Source organism: Leuciscus leuciscus (assembly GCF_965113295.1).
Source record: "Leuciscus leuciscus genome assembly, chromosome: 15".
NCBI lineage: Eukaryota > Metazoa > Chordata > Actinopteri > Cypriniformes > Leuciscidae > Leuciscus > Leuciscus leuciscus.
Window position 1 is genome coordinate 22,269,122 of NC_138739.1, and position 23,256 is coordinate 22,292,377.

The 23,256-nt window shown below is 37.5% G+C and overlaps 1 protein-coding gene and 1 long non-coding RNA gene across 2 annotated transcripts; one reads left to right on the top strand and one right to left on the bottom strand.

Moving 5' to 3' along the window:
• Positions 1-1,637: 1,637 nt before the first annotated feature.
• LOC309475603 (uncharacterized protein) lies at positions 1,638-21,333 on the bottom strand. Its single transcript, XM_082138442.1, has 3 exons — positions 21,246-21,333; positions 18,658-18,791; positions 1,638-7,310 (listed from the first exon to the last, which is right to left on the bottom strand). Exons 2-3 carry the CDS (start codon positions 18,710-18,712, stop codon positions 5,569-5,571), a joined length of 1,797 nt encoding a protein of 598 aa, XP_081994568.1. The 5' UTR covers positions 18,713-18,791; positions 21,246-21,333; the 3' UTR covers positions 1,638-5,568.
• Positions 10,641-13,132, top strand: LOC309475729. The gene is made up of 2 exons (XR_014197819.1): positions 10,641-12,860; positions 12,906-13,132. It is a non-coding gene; the product is annotated as an uncharacterized lncRNA (long non-coding RNA).
• Positions 21,334-23,256: the final 1,923 nt, after the last annotated feature.

The following is a 23,256-nucleotide window of genomic DNA, read 5'->3' on the forward strand; positions in this document are numbered from 1 at the left end:
CCGTGGCATGAGAGAAAGGGCTCGTGGTCAGAGCAGCTGTGGGCAAGAAGGGTGGATGAAGAAGAGGAACTGGAGGAGCAATACTTTCCAGTCAATCAAAAGTCAATCACCTTTCCAGCAGTAGATCATCTTACACCTAAGCAGCAGAGAGAGTTCCAGAAACAGGTACCAGAGAATCTCTTCAGTGATCAGCCTGGGAAAACAGATCTTCTTCAGCATGATATTCGCCTACTGCCGACAGATCCCATAAGGCAGACTCATTGTAGAGTGCCAGCCCACCTGATTCCTGCTTTGAAAGAGGAAGTGAAAGTGATGCTTGAGTTAGACATCATAGAACCTTCTAGGAGTGAGTGGTGTAGTCCAGTGGTACTTGTACCAAAAAAGGATGGTTCACTCAGGTTCTGCGTGGACTTTTCGAAGCTTAATGCAGTGTCAGCTTTTGATCCATACCCGATGCCTAGAGTTGATGAGTTAATTGAACGACTGGGCAAAGCTAAGTATTTAACAACTCTCGACTTATGCAAAGGATATTGGCAAGTGCCATTGGCTAATGCGGCTAAAGAATTGACTGCTTTCCGTTCCTTCTGGATTATATCATTTTAAATGTATGCCTTTTGGCCTGCAGGGGGCAGCAGCAACCTTTCAGCGTTTGGTGGACCAGTCGACAGTTTTGCAGCAGCTTACATAGATGATATTGTCATTTTCAGCGCTACGTGGGAAGAACATCTGGAGCATCTTGCTTAAGTGTTCAGTAAGATCCAACACGCAGGTTTGGTGGTCAATGCCAAAAAGTGCCAGATTGCCAAGCAGGAGGTCTCTTATTTGGGCTACGTCGGTGGATGGAGGATCAATCAGGCCTCAAGTAGATAAAGTGCAAGCTATCTTGTCGTGTGTGCCCCCAACGACGAAGAAGAGTGTTCGATCATTTCTGGGCTTGGTGGGCTGGTACAGGAGATTTGTTCCAAATTTTGCCAGCAGAGCTGCAGTATTAACGAATCTCACAAGGAAGAGTAGCCCTATAAAGGTCAAGTGGACCCCAGAGTGTGAGCAAGCTTTTCAAGATTTAAAGGCTTGCCTGTGCAAAGATCCCGTCCTACAGAGCCCAAACTTTGACCTTCCTTTTGTAGTTCAAACCGATGCATCTGGACTGGGATTGGGTGCAGTACTGTTACAAGGGGAAGGACAAGATCGACACCCAGTACAGTACATGAGCCCTTGTACTGAGCCTTCCTAACTTCTCCCAGGCAATTCTCTACATGACAGGGAGATTTAGTTGTGATTGTTTTGTTACGCTAATTTAGAATCATTTCTGTTAATGTTGGTTTTAGGATAGTTACCATCATGGTGACAAGTGGTGAAGCAGTTTTGTTTGAGAGCAAATATGTTAAAAAACTATGTATTGCTGCACTCATGCATTGCAATACAAAGCAGTGTTAGATTGGATAGATCTAGACATCAAATATTAGCTCCAAATTTCTGCCAGAAGATATCCATGTATTTTGTCTGGTATCCAAAACCAGTAAAACTTGTCAACAGAAAGTCTTGTCTGGTACCCATAACATTTATTAACAGTTTTCTATCAGCCTGAGAGTTTAACTGAGAAAGCCAGGGAAAAGCAAAAGCAGGAGACGAAGTGATGAAAATAAAAAGAGCAAAGTTTATTGAATAATCTTAGTTGCATATGCTTCAATGCTCAGACTTCTTCTAAATGTCAACGTATCAATTCTAAGACTTCATACAATTCCGACAGGTGTCGTCATACCAAAGCCAAAACGATGGAAAATGACTGCTTCACAACACCGTCCTGTGACGTTAAACACCTTGAATCTCTTATCACACAATAATAAGATTAAACAACAATAGCATGCATTGCAAGAGCAAGGAAATAAAAAGGTAATACAAATATATAAAAACATAAAATGAAAATTAATAATATGATTAAAAGCTAAATCAAATGACAATTACATAAATGACTGAATATTAATTATTATAAAATGTAATAGTATTAAAAAAATAAGAAAATAAAATGGATGTATGGTTGCTTTTTTTTTTTTTGCTTTTTTTTTTTACAATTGCTTCAAAACCATTTCACCTGTACTCAAAATCAAACAAAGCTTTCAGATCATACACACATCAATCGATAATATAAACACTACAGATTATTCATTAGACACTATATCAAAGAAATTGAGAACACAGCATCCATAACATGTCACAGAAAAAAAAATGTATATTGCATACAGTGAACTAATTTTAAAATTATGTAAAAAGTAATCGCAATGGAGTAAGGTGAATATAACAGGGTTCCCACTCTAAACCAAATGTCAAATTCCCTGACTTTTACTGACTAAAAAGATGAATTTCCATGACCTATAATGAACGGCAAAACAGGCCGCTCATTATTGAAAAATATTGAAATATTTTTACTATTTAAAATAACTTTTCTGTTTGAATATACAGTAGTCAACATTTGAAGTGGATCAAATAAGTGCATCAAAGTTGTCCTAAGACAAAACTCTTAAAAATCTTACTGTCCGAAAACTTTTGACTGGTAGTGTAGGTCTGAAATAATTATTTGATAAATATTAATTATTTAAGTCCTGGAAAACCCATAATATTTGTCCTTCAAAAGTAATGTTGGTAGTTTATCTAATGTGCATATATTGATTTATTAATTCTACCATGGTAAATTAATGAAGATAAGGGCTGCACATGATCAATTTAAAAATTGTGCTACTGCCACTAGGGGGCGAAATGCGACAGTCATATCCTAATGCCGTGTGCAGTGAAAAGGCTGCTTACCGTGACCCTTTTATAATTATTATTATTATTATTTTTTAGCTTACCTTGTCCTAACCTGATGTGACAAAGCTACAAGACGACAAAAATCAATCATAAATCACAGCCAATCATAACCGCGCGTGGGCTCTGTTCGCAGCTAAACACGAAAACCAAACGGAATTAAACAAAATTAAACAGTAACTGTACGTTCACACCGCCGCCGACTTGAGCTGCAAAGAAGCTCTGGCCGCCCTGTCAAGAACGCTTGTCAAAAAGTACGGGGAAGCTTGTTGACGCTTTGGCCGCTCTGAAGTCTGTGTCACACCATGAAATGTTATAATGACAGCATTTTTCTAACCGTTTTGGTCACATTTGGTCGGGGGAAAAAAATAATTAGCTATTATTATTATTATTATTAATAGTGAGTGCGCGCGCGCGACCGGGGCTCGCTCTCTCTCTCTCTCTGCTCGTTCTTATATATGCCCTGTCAAGCGCGCCCTGTTAAACTGACAAGACTTAAAAACACATGCAAATGATAAACTTTCACTCTATGGTTAAACTGCAATTAATCCGATAATGATAAGAAACCCAGCAACGTCGATGATCAACTTCTCCTCCATTTTCTCGGAACTAATGTTTTTGGTAGGAACGAAAGTTTACATCGTATGTTTCTCCGGAATCAGCCAGCGCGAAGGACGTCTATATTCTGATTGGTTTCTGGCGTTTTGCCGCTGCTTGCCGCTGAACCGCGTCATAGCTCATTACCATAAAGTTGAGCTACTTTCAACTTTCTGATTGACGCTCAAAACGCCCAAAACGCGACGCCGATGGATTTGACGCTCCTTGCAGCTGAGAGAAGAGAGAAGCCAGCTTCCATTGAAAATGAATGACTTCCGGTAACTTTGGAAGCTCAAGTCAGCGGCGGTGTGAACGTACAGTAAGCACAACAATACAGAAAGATGTGTGAAACAGCGCAAAAAAAAAAAAAAAAAATCGGTAGAAAAATTACATTTTGATAAATGGAAACTAAAATTTAAAGCAACAAACTAAATTCCCTGATATTCCATGACTTGGACAAAAAATATATAAAATTCCCTGACTTTCAATGTCTGGAATAGACCTTTTAAAATTCCATGACATTCCAGAAATTCCATGACCCGTGGGAACCCTGATATAATGTACTGCAGGTATAGTATGGCGCTTTTCCACTGCATGGTTCGGCTCGGTACGGTTCGACTCGGCGCGGAACGATTCGGCTCGCTTCGCTTTTCCACTGCGTGGTACGACTCGGCTTGGTACGGCACGGTTCGGTTCGCTTTAGCTCGGTTGCTTTTCCACTGCAGTTAGTACCGCTTCAAAGTGGGTGGGACTGATCGTTATAGTTGCCGTCTCTACTGCCATGACATCATATTAAATGCGAATTTTTCATTCCGTGTTTCCCCATCCGCTCCTCAGCAACCAACAAGAGGAACTTCTGCACCTCGTCCACTGACCACGATTCAGCCATTTCTTTTTTTTAAGTTAATACTATTTTTTTTTTTTGAAGCAAATACTTTTAAAACAGGCGCTACAGTGTTGGCTGTTGTCTACTGGCTATTTAAATCTAGCGGGTTTAGTGTCTCGTGTTGTAAATACAATGACGCTGGTAGTGATGATTCTGTCTGACCAATCAGTGATCTGCAGTGTTTTCACGTCACATTTTAGTATCGGTACGGTACGCTTGGAACCTCAACAGAGGTGGTACCATTTAAAGCGAGCCGAAGCGAGCCGTACCGTACCGTACCATGCAGTGGAAATGCGTCATAAGTGAGCCGTACCGAACCGAGCCGTACCGCACCATGCAGTGGAAAAGCGCCAAAGCGTGCCGTACCGAACCGAGCCGTACCGTACCATGCAGTGGAAAAGCGCCAGTATTGTATTGATTCTGTCCACAATGTTGTCTCTTTCCAAGCAAAGGGAAAAATCCCCTGGACTGACAGATTCAGCCTTGACAACACTCTTTCTTTCTAGTCCTCTTCCTCCTTGTCCATCTATTACATGTATTCTTTCACCTCTTCCTCTCAGATTGTTTCCATCCATTGTTCAAATCAACAGATCTGCCTTATATTTTGTACAGTTGGTTTGATCACATCATTAGAAACAAGTGTGAACAAATTTGAGTCGTTATGTGTAAATGATGACAACTGTTTTAGTTGGTTTGACTTTGTCCCGCCTGTGTTTTGCAACAAATGCAACAGTCCAATGTATTTTAGTGAGTAAGTATGTTAAGAGTTTTGCAAAAAGAGTGCATGAGATTTGCAAATAGTGTCTAACTGCCTGAACTTGTTCAGGGTTTTGCAGTAAGAGGAATTTATTCAACAAATTGTTTTAGGCCATTGAGAATTTGGTTCAGAGAATAGGGTTTAGTGTCTTAGTAATTGTGAAAAACTGTAAAATAACACACATGGGTTGCTTAGATCCTTCAGCAGTTGGCATATTGGTGACGTCTGAGGAGGACAGAAAACCAGAAAGACATTCAGTTTACTCAAGGTTTAGACATTCTCAAAACCTGAAGGAATACCCTTGTTTTATCTATTAGCTAGAAAGGGTATAACTAAATATTTAAACTAACTGCAAAAATAATCAATCAAAGGCTACTGATTAATCTGTGAAATAATCAACGAACAATCGATTAATCGTTGCGATAATTTTTGATAAAATCAATTATCAAAAAAATTGGTTGTTGCAGGACTACACAGCATCACACCTGGAAGTACATCATAAGAAATCTAACTTCTTATTGTAATTTTAGGCATGAATTTTCTTTTTATGTCCAATTAGAGTAGATAAATGAGTGAAACTCTTTCCACATGGATGGCAGTGATACGGCTTCTCTCCACTGTGGATCTTCTCATGTATTCTCCGATATTCTGACCTCTTGAATCTCTTGTCGCAGTGTGAACACTTGTAAGGTGTTTCAGTTGTGTGAACTGTCTGGTGCACTTTCAGAGCACCATCTGTAAAAAAACGCTTCCCACACTCGGCGCAAACATGATCCTTCACACCACTGTGTCGTTTCTGGTAGTGATTCGGTTTCTCTCCACTGTGGATCTTCTCATGTATTCTCCGATATTCTGACCTCTTGAATCTCTTGTCGCAGTATGAACACTTGTAAGGTGTTTCAGTAGTGTGAACTGCCTGGTGCACTTTCAGAGCACCATCTGTAAAAAAACGCTTCCCACACTCAGCGCAAACATGATCCTTCACACCACTGTGTCGTTTCTGGTGTATTTTTAATGCAGTCATATTACGAAAACCCTTTCCACACAAGTAACAGACGCAAGGCCTCTCCTTTGTATGCACTTTCCGGTGGTCCCTTAGGAAATCTGGCCTAAAAAATGTTTTACTACATTGGTCACAGTTATATACTCTTTCTCTAGAATGACTAAGCAGATGTACTTTATAAACACCTGACTTTATGAAACTCTTTCCACACTGATCACATGTGTGCAGATTCTCTCCAGTGTGGATTTTCATGTGATCCCTAAGGGCTCCTTTTCGTGCGTAACTCATCCCACACTGATCGCATGCGTGTGGCTTCACTCCAGTGTGGATTGACATATGTTCGTTAAGGATTGCTTTATGTATGAAACTCTTCCCACACTGGTCACATGTGTACGGCTTCACTCCGTTGTGTCTTTTCATGTGTTCGTTAAGGTTTCCTTTATGTCTGAAACTCTTCCCACACTGAACACATGTGTATGGCTTCTCCCCAGTGTGGATTTTCATGTGTACATTAAGGTTTCCTTTATGTGTGAAACTCTTCCCACACTGATCACATATGAATGGCTTCTCTTTAGTATGGTTTGTCATGTGTACGTCAAGGTTTCCTATTTGAGTGAAACTATTTGAAGCCTGATCATAGGTATACAGCATCACTCCAGTGTGGATTTTCATGTGTACATTAAGGTTTCCTTTATGCGTGAAACTCTTCCCACACTGATCACATGAATACGGCTTCTCTCCAGTGTGGATTCTCATGTGTTGATTAAAGTGTCCTTTTTGTGCAAAACTCTTCCCACACTGATCACATGAATACGGCTTCTCTCCAGTGTGGATCCTCATGTGATCGTTAAGGTTTCCTTGATATGCGAAACTCCTCCCACATTGATCACATGAGAACGGCTTCGCTAAAGTGTGTATTTTCCTGTGCTCGTCAAGGAGTTTTTGTTGTGCAAAATTCTTCCCACAGTGATCACATATGTACGGCTTCTCTGCACAGTGGATTTTCCTGTGTTCGTCAAGGTTTCCTTTTATTCTGAATGTCCTATCACAATGATCACATGCATACAGCTTCCCTCCACGATGAAATTTTATGTGAAGATTAAGATTTTGCTCGCATGAAAAACTCTTTCCACACTGTGGGCAAGTGAAACTTGTTTTGTCTTCTCTGTTCAATGAGGGACTCACAGATGCTTCTTCAGTTTTGATATGATGTTTATCCCCCGCTTCAATCAGTTCTTCAACCTCCTTGTTCTCTTCTATCAGGTCTAAAATGAAAGTTAAAAAGTTTTTAAAAAATCTGATTCAGCAAATCATAAAAAAAAAAAGTGAAATGTGAAATTAAAGGACATGAGAACCCTGACACAATAGTAGAGTCAGTACCGATACCACCAAAAGTACACAATAATCGATACCAAAGTCGATACCACGATAAAATAACAAATAAATAATAATACTTAAACATTAACTTTGGGGAGGGGGAGGGGGAGGGGGAGGGAGGGGCATTTTAATACATATTTTTAAAAAAGAAATACAATTATCTCACCAAAATGTTTGCTCTCTTAATGTATTTATGTTTTATGAGTTTTTTTTTTTTTTTTGCAATAGTCCGTAATAAAACAAGAATGAAGAAACACATTAGAAGCAGTAGCATAAATAAATACAGTAGAATAAAGATACAAATCAAACAATACTGTATATTTTCAGGTCGGTCTAACAGAAGTATTCAAGTAAAAATAACACAAATTGAATAATTAAATATAAAATAACTCGGCATAGTCATAACTGAGCAAGTTAAATACAGATTAATCCTTTTCTATTGATTATTCCTATTCTTAATCCTAATATATTAATTAATATATTAATCCTATTTTGATTTTGTTTTATTATTATTAATAATAATCCAGACATCCAACAGGAGAAAGTAGCAGGTTTTGAAGGCTGCAGTCACTAAGATCCTCACATAAACCATAATAAATGGCATGTTTACCTGTGCCCTTCCTACCTATAAATACAGAAACTTAATAGTTATCAAACAGTCTGCACTGCATAAATTATAAATTTACTCGATTCTGGTGCACTGTCTGTGCTCACGATCCCAGTGCGCGTCTTTCTGTGTGCCGTGTGTGTGTCACATAAACATGACATTCACAGACAGCGGGTCCTCTTGTCTTGTCACGCTTGAATGGTTTAAATGCATTGGCATGAATAAGAGTGTGATCATATAATGTAACACTAGCCAAAGGATGGCAGAAAATACGGATGCTGCGTTAAATATTAAAAAACAAGTTAAACTGGACAAAAATGTATTACATGCGTTGCCGTTGACAGCACTAACTGTTACACATGCTGTTCACGTTCACATATCTGACGCAAATATTTGCTAATACGGGCATTTTGACATAACCATGTATTTTAATGTTTATGAGTAATAGGCCGCGACAATCTGACACTCGCGAGAGGCGGCTACATGTGCGCGCTTTTGTTGAGCACGCACTGACTGAAGACCGTCTCTCAGAGAGCGTGCCAGTCCTTTATAGTTTAAAATCACTAGAATTTATAAATTGGTATGATATAAAACAATGTGCGCTAAAGTCTTGTATTGCACAGTCCAGCTCACAAAATCAATGTGGATACTATGGATGTGAAGCCAGATTTTATACATGAAAGGGAGATTTTATATGTGCGTCAGGTTTTTGGACAAGAAAGACTTCCGCATAGGATGCACCCGTGTTCCCTCGCTCATAGCTCTTCTGGAAGCTTCCTCATCCCTCGCTCCTCGCTTGCTTGTGGTTCAATCAGAATTAAGATGTTCTTCAAGATAGTTAACTTTGTTTTTTGGTGTCACAGGCTGGAGGACGGAGGAGCGAGAAGTAAAGGAAGCATCAATTTGAGTAATGAGAAGCACCCATAGTCGGTTGTTTGAAATGAATGTAAACAGTTCAGAAAGAAAACGCGTGTGTAACAGTATGTTGGATCCATGCAGCTCTTAAAGTGACCACAGCCTAATAAACCTACTCTCCTGTCTTTGTCCTTATTGTTCATCTAACAACAAAACTAACACTGCTCTTGACTGAATAACTTTTGTAACTTTGATTAAAGGGGTCATATAATGCCATTTTTGTACAAGCTAATATGATTCTTTAGGGTCTAAATTAAAAGTTTGTAATATACTTTAATTAAAAATTCTCATTAGTATTGTAAGAAAACACTAATTTTACCTGGTCAAAAACAGCTCTGTTTTCAGCACGCCGTTTGAGTGCATGTGTCTTTAAATGATTATGAGCTTTGCTCACCCCGCCCCTCTGTTCTGTGCGGACACCGTTTGTAATAACACAATAACCATAACCATTAGGGGTGGCACGGTACATGAAAAAACATCCGAACCGTTCGGTTCGCTTGTCTCGGTTCGGTGCGTGTGTGCGTCGCGCGGTTCGCACGGTTCGACGCATGCGCAATGTAGCCTTGTGCCCGTGCTACTGCTAATACAATGCTAAATCATAAATCAGACAAACGTAGAATAACATTACAATGTCCAGCAATCGATTTAAATAGTACACTGGGTTTACTTAGACATTTAATGAGATCAACTCCACTAGGCTATATGTTGTTTTTTTCACGTGAATAAATAGGCTACATAGATCGACTGTTCCACGTACCGGTATGTACTTTAATGGTCCAGTGGCAGAACTTGCCAAGCGTGTCAAAGGTTCTGAGTTCTAATCTGCACTCGTATATGGGTAGATGACAAATAAGGGTGAAACAGCATTTTTTTAAACAAAGTTCTAAATTGCTTAAGAATTGTATGAATTTGTAAAGTACAAATACTGTTGTTTTTGAAACTGTTAGAGGTTAGCAGATTTTTTTTCTCATTATGTAATTTATTAAGCTTTTCTCACAGCTCCAGGCAAAATATGTCCTGCGGTGTGACATGACATTACTATAAAATTCAAATATTGAAATATTATTAATTTCAAATACAAATCAGGTATGTTTTATGTTTAACAAGTATTCTTAAAGAATGATCATTAAAATTCTGCATATTTTTTTTTTTCACAGCTGTTTTTCGATTATATTCTTTGCTTGTGCCATCTTTTACCACTCACTCCAGTGGAAATATTGTTTAAAATGAGAAAAAATATTTGAAAATGTTTATTATTTTTTTATATGGTTATATTATGCAATGTTTTCAAATGCATATAATTATTTAAGCTAGTTAACATAGTAAAAGTCGTTTAATTGTGTTTGAAGTGATGTCACACCACAGGACATCCCGTCACACCACAGGACAAAATGAGACACTGCATGAACATTTATGGTGAAATTTATTGAATACTTTTGTAACAAACAAATTCATTTGCATCTCTATTTGAACATTAATGAAAATCCACCATATCAGTACAATCTTATTACTTAGTGTATGAATTTGAACTAAAAACATAGTGAACAAGACATACTGAATAATTAACATTTTGGAGGTGTCAGATCAGACCCAGTCATAAAGACCATTCATTTCTATTTTTAACTTAAAAGACTAAACAAATATCTTGTTTCTCAGGGGAAAGCATAAAAGCATGTTAAATAATTAAATAAAATAATTAAAAGCATGTTAAAATCATCAATTCAGCTCTTTGAACAAAGATTCCAGTGAACAAGAGAAATCTGACTTCATCATTTCCCTGTACCTCCTTGTCCTTTCTTTACTCATGCCTAAAAACTGACAAATCACTTTAAAAACAATGATCAGTGACTGTTAACATACACATACAACAAACAAATGAAGACAGATATATATATTTATGCTTAATATATGTATAATATAGGTATATTATGTATAATGAAGACAGATATATATTTATGTTTAATATATGTATAATATAGGTATATTATATATAATATTTACAATATTTGTTTAATATATATATAGAGACAGAGATATATTTATATTTATGTTTAATATTGCAAACATAACAGACGAGAATCTAGCTAGACATCTGATTTAATTATGTCACACTACAGGACGGGCTGTCACACCACAGGACTTTTTCACTTTTGCAGCCATTTTGAGTAATTGCTATACAAGACTGACCTTGGGCATTACAGTAACTGAATAAGTTCATTGTTTTAAACCTGAATATGATTCTTTTTTAAAAATATTTTAATTTTTTCTCGAACTAGATCAGTCTAGATCAGTCACACCACAGGACTATCAAAAATGGACACGTTCATGGTCTGACAGAAATGATCAAATATATCAAATTAATAAGAGATTAACACTCACATTTTAACCTCCTTAGCACATCCAAACATCTGGGGGACTTCCTGGTAGGGGGCTTGACTAAAGGACCCCTATGGCTGTCCATGTAACTGCCAGTACAAAAATCTAATATCCTATGTCACACTGCAGGACAGCATTTGTGTTTCAAAACTAAATGTACTGTAAATATTATTTTAGTACTTTTTAGCATTTTGAAAACTTAAGTTAAGTAAGTAAATGCATACAAAAAAATGCCAAGGCATTTATTAGCTGCTCCAAGCATACCTGCTTTATTTTACTAATATTTACATTTGATGAGTCATCAATGTTACAGTCACACCGCAGGACATTTTGCTATTCACCTTGAAATATGAACAACACCAAATAAATTTTACGTCCCAAAATCATAATATTTAAATAAAATGATGTTCTATGCCCCACTGGCATGTGTCGTTTTAATTGAGAAATGCAGTTCAATAAACATTTAGACTTGATTACAGAAAAAACATGCGTCACGTCATCTGCCCATATATTTTTCTTTTTCATCAAAACCGATTATGTTTATCAGCGGTTGTATATCAAGCAGGGACAGATTTGTATGAATTTTGTTTTGTGATTTCATCAGAACGAATAGAGTAGCCTAGAGTCTCCTCAACGGACTGAAGCGCGCGTCTGAGTGAAGAATGTGCGGCCGCTGCGGTGTGTGCGCGAGCCACGAGAACACTGTATCAGCGCCACTGATCGCAACGGCAACGAGCACTTTGATCACTTGATTAAAAAAAACACATTTCAGCGCTAGATTGCTTCTTATTTAACAAACGAACGAAACGAATACTTTGCTAGTTAACTGGAAATGTTTTATTTATTTGTATTGGTACATCCGTGCTGGGACATAATATCAACCCTGGCAAAAAGTGGTGACAAATAACTGTCCGACACAGCCCACGGTAAATGAGAAGCTGCGTTTTGCAAACACACCCCATTTATGAAATAAATAAATTAATAATTAGATAATTCAGCTATATATCATATGCTGAAGTAAATTTTTGGAGTGTTAAAGATTAAAAGAAAAAACAACAACAAGAACCGTACAGAACCGAAAACCGTGACCCTAAAACCGTGATACGAACCGAAATGTGGGTTTTGTGAACCGTGCCACCCCTAATAACCATAACCATATTAAGCTCATTAACTCTAATATGTAGGTGTGTGTACTGTGTAATATGTTCTTTTTGCAATCTGTAGGCTTTTGGGGTGTGCAATATGTTGGTTGTTGAGGTGTATGATATGTCATTTGTACGATTTGTAGGCCATAGAGAATGTGCAATTTGTCAACTGTGTATTTTTGTAGGCCAGATAGAGTGTGCAATACATAAGTTGTGTATCTTAGGGGTGCTATTAGTGTGCAGTATGCCAATTGTGTATTATATAGGCTTTGTGGAATATATCAGTTGTGTATTTTATGGGTACTATGGAGTGTGCAGTATGCCAATTGTGTATTTTATGGGCCTTAGGGAGAGTGCAATATGTCAGTTGTGTATTTTTGTAGGCCATATGGAGAGTGTGCAATATATCAGTTGTGTGTTTTTTGTGTGCAATATGCCAGTTTTTAATTAAGTAACAGTTTTAAAGTTAAAGTGCCAATGGAAGGCGTTAATGTGTCTACTACTATACATACGTACCTATTTAAATGTATATGAGAGAATGTTCGGGAGAGGATGTGCTAAGGAAATGTTTATTCTTTTTGTGAATTGTCTTTTGTGTTGTCTCTGTAAAGCTACGGAATGGACAGAGTCCAAAACAAATTTCCCTTCGGGGACAATAAAGTATATCTTAATCTTAATCTTAATAACGCGTTGTTCATTATAAACGTGGGATTATGAATTATATTGAGAACGTCGTACATAGAAAACATGCCGTAATGTAAAAATAGCCGCATTCGTGAAGCGTGCAAGCGATTTGCAAAGATTAATATAAATATTAAAGGACAATTCCGGTATTTAACACTTTGAGTCTATTTTGTAGTTTGTTTAGGAACATCAATATGACTGCTGTGTTCGTTATTGCACCGAAGAACAGAACACCGCCATCCTGCTCATAGACAGACAGTGCTCCAGCTATCAACAATGACCGCGCCGGTCCGCGCCGGCTATGATTGACAGCTCGCTCACGAGCAAGGGTGGATCTGTGTTGAAACGCTCCTGTCAATCAGCAATTGTGGGAGGGGCGTTGATTTTGTGACGTCACAATATCGAACAGCTTGATTTTAGATGGGGGGAAACGTATAAGAAGATTTAAAAAAAAAACACTGGATGGATTTCTATTAGAGGTCGACCGATAGTGGATTTTACCGATAACGATAGCTAGGTTGGGCCATACTTGCCGATAACCGATTAATCAACCGATAGTTTTTAAAATTGATACTGGATAAAAACAAACATAACACTCCAAGTAAAACAGTGCTGAACTTTATTATAAAAATAATAAAACTGTATTGAACCATGCTAAATGAAATAAATATATAATATGAATAAATATTGAAGTCAATAAAAGACATTCATTCAAACTGAAACAAAAAGTAATACTCTAAATAACAAATAAAACCAGTTACATTCAAAATGTAACTATTAAACTGTTATTTTTCAAGCCAACTTAATGAATAAAAAAGTAACAAAATTTGATCGGTATAATATTTGAGCAATACAATTGCACCTTGATCATTCATGTTAGTTTGATAGTGCATTAACTATGGTTAACAAATAAAAACCTTAATTTAAAAATTTATTAGTACATGTTAATTAACAAACAATGAACAATCCTTATACAGAAGTTATTAACCTTAGTTAATGTTACATATGGAATTTTATTGTAAGTGTTATCATTTCATATAAATCCAAACAGTCATGCTTAAATATCTACAATGCCAGAGCATTGAAATGACATAAATATTAAATGTATAGTCTCACACTTTTGCTTCTATTTTATAAACACTTGATGATTATCTAATCAAAATAACAAAACATGTATTAAAGTGATGACGAAAAAATAACCGAAATCGAATGCTTTTCTGATTTGTTTATATGTTTCTGTCGGCTGTATGAACATATCAGTTTGCTATCTTACGTCTCTAGCTTTAAATATGCAACTTCTCTGCATATTAAATGCATAAAAGTGACCAGCTCGATATAAACTAATGCTAATAGATGGTAACTAATAGATGGTAAAAATTGTGACATTAAACATTCGGGTCGGACTTTTTATTTTTGTCAGTGTTTTAACCGCTTGAGGTACTACTAATGTTAGCGTCCTCTCAGCCTCGAAGGCAAACAAACATACTGTTGTGCTGTTCTTTCTCTACTAATGCAGCATTTAGTCAACAAATTAATCACTTTATAATGATATGACAAAATGTACTGTATACATAGGCTACCTTTTAGCTGTCGATGTCAGCGCTCTCCAAGCAGCACGCAGCATCACGTGTCGAAATAAACAACACGAGGCATCAGCGATAGTTTTTATTACACCTCTAGAGGCCGCTCTTGTACTGCATGATGCCAGCAGACCCTTCTCAGCTCTCTCTTACTGTGTAATGAATGACAGCGCGCGCTTCTCAGCCGCTCCAGCAACAGACGCAACCAGGAAAAACTATCGGTTTGTATTTTTGCCGATAACGATAGTTCCACCAATCAACTATCGGTGCCGATTAATCGGCAAAACCGATGAATCGGTCGACCTCTAATTTCTATCATTTTATGATGGTTGTGTACAGGCACTGCCAACACACATTTCAGTACAATCAACTTGTAAAAGTGCATGTACCATTATATGACCCCTTTAAGGATTAATCTATATTCACTTTATACATTGAAGACTATGCAGTGTTGTTACATTATATTACTTTATTCAATTTCTGTACCTGAAAATTGTTATGTTTCATTAGCATCTAAAAATTTTGAACCACTGACCCAACGGGGCCATCAGAAAAAAATCCTTAGCGTTGAGTATTTCTAAATATGCGATATACTATTAAATGAAAGATAATATATGATAGAGCAATAAAATGAACCGTGAAAGTAACAGAAGTTTCTACAATACATTTCAACAGGCATAATTATGTCTCGTCCTTCGGATGAGACGTAAAACCGAGGTCCTGACTCTCTGTGGTCATTAAAAATCCCAGGATGTCTTTCGAAAGAGTAGGGGTGTAACCCCGGCATCCTGGCCAAATTTGCCCCTTGGCCTCTGTTCATCACGGCCTCCTAATCATCCTCATATACTGATTGGCTTCATCACTGTCTCCTCTCCACCAGTAAGCTGGTGTGTGGTGGGCGTTCTGGCGCAATATGGCTGCCGTCGCATCACCCAAGTGGATGCTGCACATTGGCGGTGGTTGAGGAGATTCCCCCCTTCTATGTAAAGCGCTTTGAGTGCCGAGAAAAGCGCTATATAAATGTAATGAATTATTATTATTATAATAATTAGGCTGAATAACTAAATAAAAAATATATTTGCTAAACTAATTTGATTCATATTCTTTGGCTTCTCTACCCAATATTAATTACAAATGCAATGAATTGCAGGGATTGGTCCCTGGTATCGGCAAGTACCAAAAACGTAAGTATTGGTATCGGACTAATTCTGGAAAAAGTGGTATCGGTGCAGCCCTAATTTAAAATAAACAAATCAATTAATCAATCAATCAATTATTGACAAAGTACACACACAAAACAGTGTTCGAAACAGTAAAACAGTACGTTTATAATAATAATTTATAATTGAATGGTCAGGTTGGGAAATGTCACATCAATCTTTGCGTAATGATGTCATGTACATAAACAGGAAGATGAAATATTTTCAAGAGATGACAACAACTTACATAATCATCATAATACAAACAAGCACAACATACAAACAAAATAAAACATTTAACACATCATAGCACTCAGGTCTCTCTCTAATTTGGAAAATTGTACGACTGTACATACGGCAAGTTCTGGCTATGCGCACTAGTGTTGGCAAAAGTACCGACTTTGGCACCAATTCGGTACTGAAATTTAAAAACTGTGACGATACCAGAATTTCCCTCTAGTATTTTGAGCACTGTTTAACAAGTACTTAACACCTCTGATTGGCCATTGCATTCACACGCTCAACATTTATGTCTCTGATTGGCCATTGTGTTCACACGCTAAAGCCCCGTTCACACTGCCAGCGACACGCAGCGACAAAGCGACATGATCCCATTCATTTCAATGGAGCGCTGGCGACTTCCAGCGACACGAGCGACAGTGACCGTTGGCGACAGAATGTGGGCGTGTCAAGCGACACGAGACGCGCGACAAAAGTTCAGAAATTTCAACTTTATGCAAATGAGAAGCGATTTTCGCGAGCGACAACCAATAGGAAAGAAGACTTTCAGAGGAGCTCAGCTCACGTTACCGTCTCGAGTGCAGGCAAGACAGAAGAGTTCGAGGGCGATTTCACTGTTTTATAGGATTTGACTGTAACCACATACATGGATATAATAAAATGATGCATGGAAAAGAAACTGTCGACAGTCTCAGTGAGTTTAATTCACACATTTAGTTCGAGTGTTGTAATTATGATGCAAGTTTAGCACAGCTGCAGATCATTTTACAGTTTCCCCTGCATTATGTTGACTATTAGGGACAAGAAAATTTATTATTTGTCAAATTCGAATGACGTTTCAGTAATTTATGACAGTATGAGTTAATCTGTTGATTGATCGATCGTTAATGATTTAATCCACTGAACACTGCTGTGGTAATATAAAAACACTCTCCCAACAGCATACTGTTTCTTTTGAGCCTAAATCCTAGTCAAATTAAAATGATATAGTTGTATATATCACTTGTGATGGTATTTTGTATAGATATGGCCAGACGTGCAGTCTACCAGTCACATTAGAGCGACAGCACTATGAACGCCCACAAGCGACTTCACAGTACAGAGACTAGCGACATACAGCGACAAAATCGCTGGCAGTGTGAACGGGGCTTTACAGTTCACACGCTAACAGAACAGTTCAGACAGTTCGCTTTGGATAAAAGCGTCTGCTAAATGAATAAATGCTAAACATATGTCTGTGATTGGCTACAATGATCAATGCTTCAAAAACATGTCTTCAGGGAGCGCTTACACGGATACACACGAGAGTGTTTGAAAGCAGGCATCTATCAGCGGATCCGTCTATCACTGGATATATTAGGGATCCAGTGACAGACGCCTGCTTTCGAACGCTTCCGTGTGTATCCGTGTAAACACACATTACCAAAGCCGACTCCCAAAACACTGGATCAGACAGGTGAGATCTAACATGTGCTATAGTATGCAAAATGACCAAATAAAGAGGCTGTCGCTCATCATCCAGGTTCATCATCACAGTGTTTCTTGCAGTAAGGCGTAAGACTCTGAGACGCACGTAACCTACACGCATGTAAACAATTAAAGCGCATATGTATATTGAACACACAGGAGAATATATTTATTTAATTGAATCGCAGCCTTTGTGATCTCACAATAGCACTATGCTATAGTATGGTTTTTAAACTGTTTTAGTACATTGTGCGGTCTTAGAAAACAGTCTAATAATGCGGTTCATGGATTCTCGTCCGTGGAATACACCACTTCAGGTATTTTGTCTGTTACTCGATACGGGGAAAGTGCAATCGAGGATTTTATAAAATTGAGTACTTTGATTTAATCAAGGAATACACACAGTGATGTCTATGCTAACATTGTCAACATTGTAATTTGACAACGTGTTTTATTCATATCAGATAAACTTTGCGTAGGTAACTGTTAAGTTTACCCTATTCTTCTCCCAGTTCACCAGCCACTTACTTTCATGTATTTGGGGAGAAGTAGATGAACTTATGTGTTGTAAATCTGACAGATCTGATTCTCTGAACTAACATGGCGGCGCCCATCACGTATTATAGAACTAACATGGCGGCGCCCATCACGTATTATAGAATTAACATGACCATTATAAAAGGTATTTAAACGACAAAACACATTCACTTACAGGTATTCTGCAATTGGAATATCAGATGTTTCAAAATCTAGTTTACAAGATTGTGAATATTTTTAACAAAAAAGAAAAATTAAAAGCAATACATCAGTCATACAGCTCTTATTGTGTCTGTGGTGTCACGTGACAAGCATGATGCGTCGGCATGGAAATAAGATACTCAGCTAGAATATTTTAAAATTATGTGTGAAAGGGTTAATTAAGTTATTTCACAGCTCTTATGATTTTCTGACCGCAATCACAGAATCTGATGAACTACTTTAAGTATCATAACATTACTGAAGAATCAAAAATAAACACCAACCTATTTGTTCTTCAGTATCTTCCTCCTTTATTCTGCAGAACTCTGGATCATTCATGTTTTCAATTTTCTTTCACAAACTCAACCTTCTTCACTTGTAGGCTGGTGGGAATATTCCAGCATTTACTGGTGAATCGCTGTGGGAGGAGCAGAACAGCTAATATCAATGATGCTTTTATTAATTCACACACTTAAATAGAGGTCGACCGATATGGGTTTTTTCAGGCCGATGCCGATCTTTTGAAATCCGGGTCGGCCGATGGCCAATTAATGCTGCCGATTTATTTTGGCCGATTATGTGCTTGCTTGTTTTTAACCTCTATTTGAAATATAAAATGTAACAAAAAATTACTTAAGATAGACAAGATTTCTCAACAAAAACATTTATTGAACACTTGACCAATCTGCACTTGTGACTTTGAGATATGTTTGGTAATTGTACCTGAATGAATTGAAAATTAATTTGCTACATTTCAGATTAATATATTTGTTTTCCTTAAAATTTTAATTAACAGTAACTTAAACACTTTGCAGTTTGAATGATGTCTTGTATAAAAAAAATGCCGGAGTATGTTTTTATGTTTCCACTGTTCGATCGCATCCGCGCCTCACACACACACACAAATATAAGTAAACACTTTGCGACTTTAAACACACGCGACTTTTCGATCGCGCCCGCGCCCCTCTCTCCCTCTCCCTCTCCAACACACACACCATATTCCAGCATTGCAATCTTTACATCGCAGCCTGCTTCAGAGCTAAGGTGGGGCTACAGATTAGGTGTCCCCAAAGAACCCGCTTATCTAACAGTAGTTCCGCATTACATTAATTAATTTGCACACAAGTTTTATTTATTTTTATACCATGTATTCTCCGTGTAAATGTATACACCGAACCGTGACGCCGTACCGTTTCAATACGAATACGTACCGTTCCCCTAGTCTACAGTGAAATTCAGTCACACATTACACTGTTTGGCCAGCATTTTAACAGTGTTTAATCCAGCTACTAGCTAACAGTATGCTAAAGTTAACTGCTGACTAGTGTCACGTTTCTAACGTCCGTTTTCAGAGCATCCAAGAGAAGCACAGGCATAACAGTATAGCACCGAAATGAAGCACAGAAATCCGCATTGATATTTGGTCCAGTAAATAACGGTCGTTAAAGCACCAGTGCCATATTAGCACCGGGTCTGACTGTAGCTACCCAACCCTAGCGACGACGCTAGCAAAGCAAAGCCAGTCCTTCACTAACCTATGGTCACTTTTTTATTACTTATTTCTCTGCATTGAGTGACAACCCTCTCAAATATAAGACACTCAAACAGAACAAATAAAAGTATCAGATTCTCTGTCTGTAATTGCAAAATTCTTGCTTACTTATTGTGACATGATAGCAACCCTTCTGCTGTGCTAATGCAACCTCAACTACGCTATCAATATCCAAAGTAGACGAACGTCATGTCGCCTATTCATATTTTTTCTCGAAGTTGGCAGTAACATATCAAAAGGTTTTAATTAAATATAAAGGAGTTTTCTCCAAGGAACTTAGCTCCTTCCTTAGGCACTGGATGAGGTCTGCTCACTCTGCTGGAGAATGACTCTAGGCGCAGCGTGCGTACGTGTTCCACAACAACAACAACACTAGGCTGCCCACAGATGCGCCCGCCTAATAATCGGCTTGATATACTGGATATTGGCCGATGCCGATTATGTAAAAAAAATGCAAAAAATCGGCTGATTAATCGTCCGACTGATTAATAGGTCGACCCCTACACTTAAAGCACAGTGTTTGTGTTTATCTACCGAACTATCGAAATATAGTTATTTAATTAGTTTTAACAAGTTCATATATTCTACAGTATATTTTGTCTGTGAGTCAATCTTATATTGAAGATGCTTTTGAGCAGCTGTTAATTGTGACACTCCTTATTTAATTAACCACAGTTATAATAACTTCTATAGAGCATTATATGTCCAATGAACCTAAATATAGTTTATGACTTCAGCTAGTCATTGCATAGTTGTATAAAAGAAAAAGAAAAGAAAAAATTATACAATCAACTTGCTGATGTTTTTTTCTAGGGACAGAAACGGCTCTTTAAATACAATGAAAGAGCATGACAAAGCAACATTTTTATGTTTACAATGTAAAACTTTCTCCATATTCAGACTTCCCTCTTGCGATGGATTTAAAGTAACAGCTGCTGAAAAGCCTTTTTCGTGTCAGAAATAGATATTAATGTAAAAAATAACAAACAAAAGAAAATATCTACTCCTATTATCTACCCTCACAAGATCATACTTGGCCTTTTGATCAAGTGACATATCAGTAAATACCATTATTGCTCCAATAATAGAAACAATCATACAGACGAACATACAAAAACACACAATAATCTCTCAGGTCATAATTAATTTAACACTGGTTCCTCACATCGTTGCCTGCTAGGATATGTTTATGTCAGTCAGCAGACGCCAGAAAAGACGGACAAATAGCTCTGTAGCAGATACACTGTAAAATGTTGCTATAACAAGCTGCGCGTTTTTTATATAATTGTATAAACACACGAAGCACCGTGAACTGCTTACCTTATCTCAAAAGGCTAACGCTGTAAGTGGCGATAGTGGTGACGTCTTCTTCTTGTTTTATGGCGGATAGCAGACACCACGTGCATTACCGCCACCTATAGCCCGGGTGGACCATGGACCTAGTTTTTTATATTTGTTCTAAAAAAAAAAGGTATGTACATTTCTAACAGTATACTTTGTATTATATTACCTTTTCATAAAATAAATAAAAAACAATAGTTAGCGCTGCTGTGAGGGTGTTTCTAATATAGCAGCTGTGGGAGAGACGGGGTAATATTGACATCTTTCTCTCTTCTGACTGCCTTTATCAATCTTTCTCTCTCTATTTTTTCTTCTTTTTTAAAGTTGTGAAAACACTATTGTGGAGTTTTCTTTTGCTATTTAAGCAAATGGGAGCATACAAATAATGTAGTCTCTCATTCACCACTATATACGTTTACCCAATGACGACTTCCGCTTCTGAGAAACCTGGAAAGATGTGAAAAGGGACACTCAGCCTACGTTTGCCTAAATTACATACACTACACCAACCTGTAGGATCAATTAAGGGTTATTGGTGTGACAAGATGAGAGTCTCTAATATTTGTTTTGGCTCATTAGAAGTTTTTCATTTTTAATGGTTGCATATACCTCAAATGGGAAGACACGCCCACTTTCGTTGAGCCACGTCCTGACATTGAGCACACCTGTTCGGCCTAAATCACGGAAGTGCGGTTTCAGTGGCTGTATAAAAAAAGTGTCTACGTGTGACATTGTCATTTTTCTCCGTTCGGTGTGTAATTTGACTATTCTGCCCTATCGGTCTGCATGATATGTGATAAAGTATTGGATATTTTTGTCTTTTGGGCTATTATATTAAATTAACACACCTGTAGTCTGGTTCCTTAAAAACAGCTTGAACAATTAAAAATATTATTAACTGTGAATTAAATATTATGTCGTTTTGATTGTTTTCGTATTCTTTTCCCTTTTGTTTTTCCTTTTTTTTTTTTTTTTGGTATGATAAGTTTCTTTGCCAGTCTATCCACATGTGAATGCTTGTTGAATGTGATACTGAAGCTTAACATGAGGGGGCAGTGCATTTGTTTTTTTTCTTTTTTGTTCCTTTATTTTGTTTATCACTTGCTTTAAGAAGCTTTATTCACTGATTTGCTGTGTGGTTTGTCCCTTCTGTTAAAGTTGGGTTTATTATGGTCTCTTATGAACGGTGAGTATTTAATTGGTAAACTGAGCAAGAGATCTATTTCTAGAATAATGCATTTTTTTTTTTTTTTTTTTTGGTGAAATACATTTTTGTATTATTTTGGAAAGTCACGTCTCTGTCTTCAATACAATCAGAACCAGCAGGGTCCTTCATATTATTGTAACTCTTTTTTGGTTTAACTATTTTTGGGGTATATTTTATTTTCCTGGGTGGAGAAATAACCTAGGTGGCGTAGTCGGGTGAAGTACTTTTAGCCAAAGTTTACATTTGGATATAAGGTCAAATGGACAGAATAACTATACAGTTACCTAAACTCACCTAATGATTGAAAATAAGATACAAATTGTTTTATTTTTTTTTTGCCCTAGCTGTGAGACCACAAAATCAAAATTGGATGCCTTCAATGGTGTGACAACACATAGGTGGGCGGGGCAGGTGAAATGCATGGAATGAGGGAAATGACATAGGGTGTTCCTCATTTCCTATTTGTGCATCCTTGTTTCTTTTCTCGCGTCTTAGCTTCACCCCCTTAAGATGCGAGGGAAGGATACACCTGTGTATCTTCGCTCATAACTCCTCAGGAAACTTCCTCTCTCCTTGTTCCTTACTTCCTCACTTCCTTAATTTCCTTCAAAGTATTGGGCTCCTCCAGTTTAGAAGCAATATCAGAATCAAGATGTGGAATAATTATGTTCTGGAAAAAGATATCGTTAAGAGATTCATCAGCTGTATTTGCAGAGCAATAAAGAGTGACGTAAAAATCCCTAAATTGTTCATTAATACAAGGGGCCATAGGCCTGCACAGTT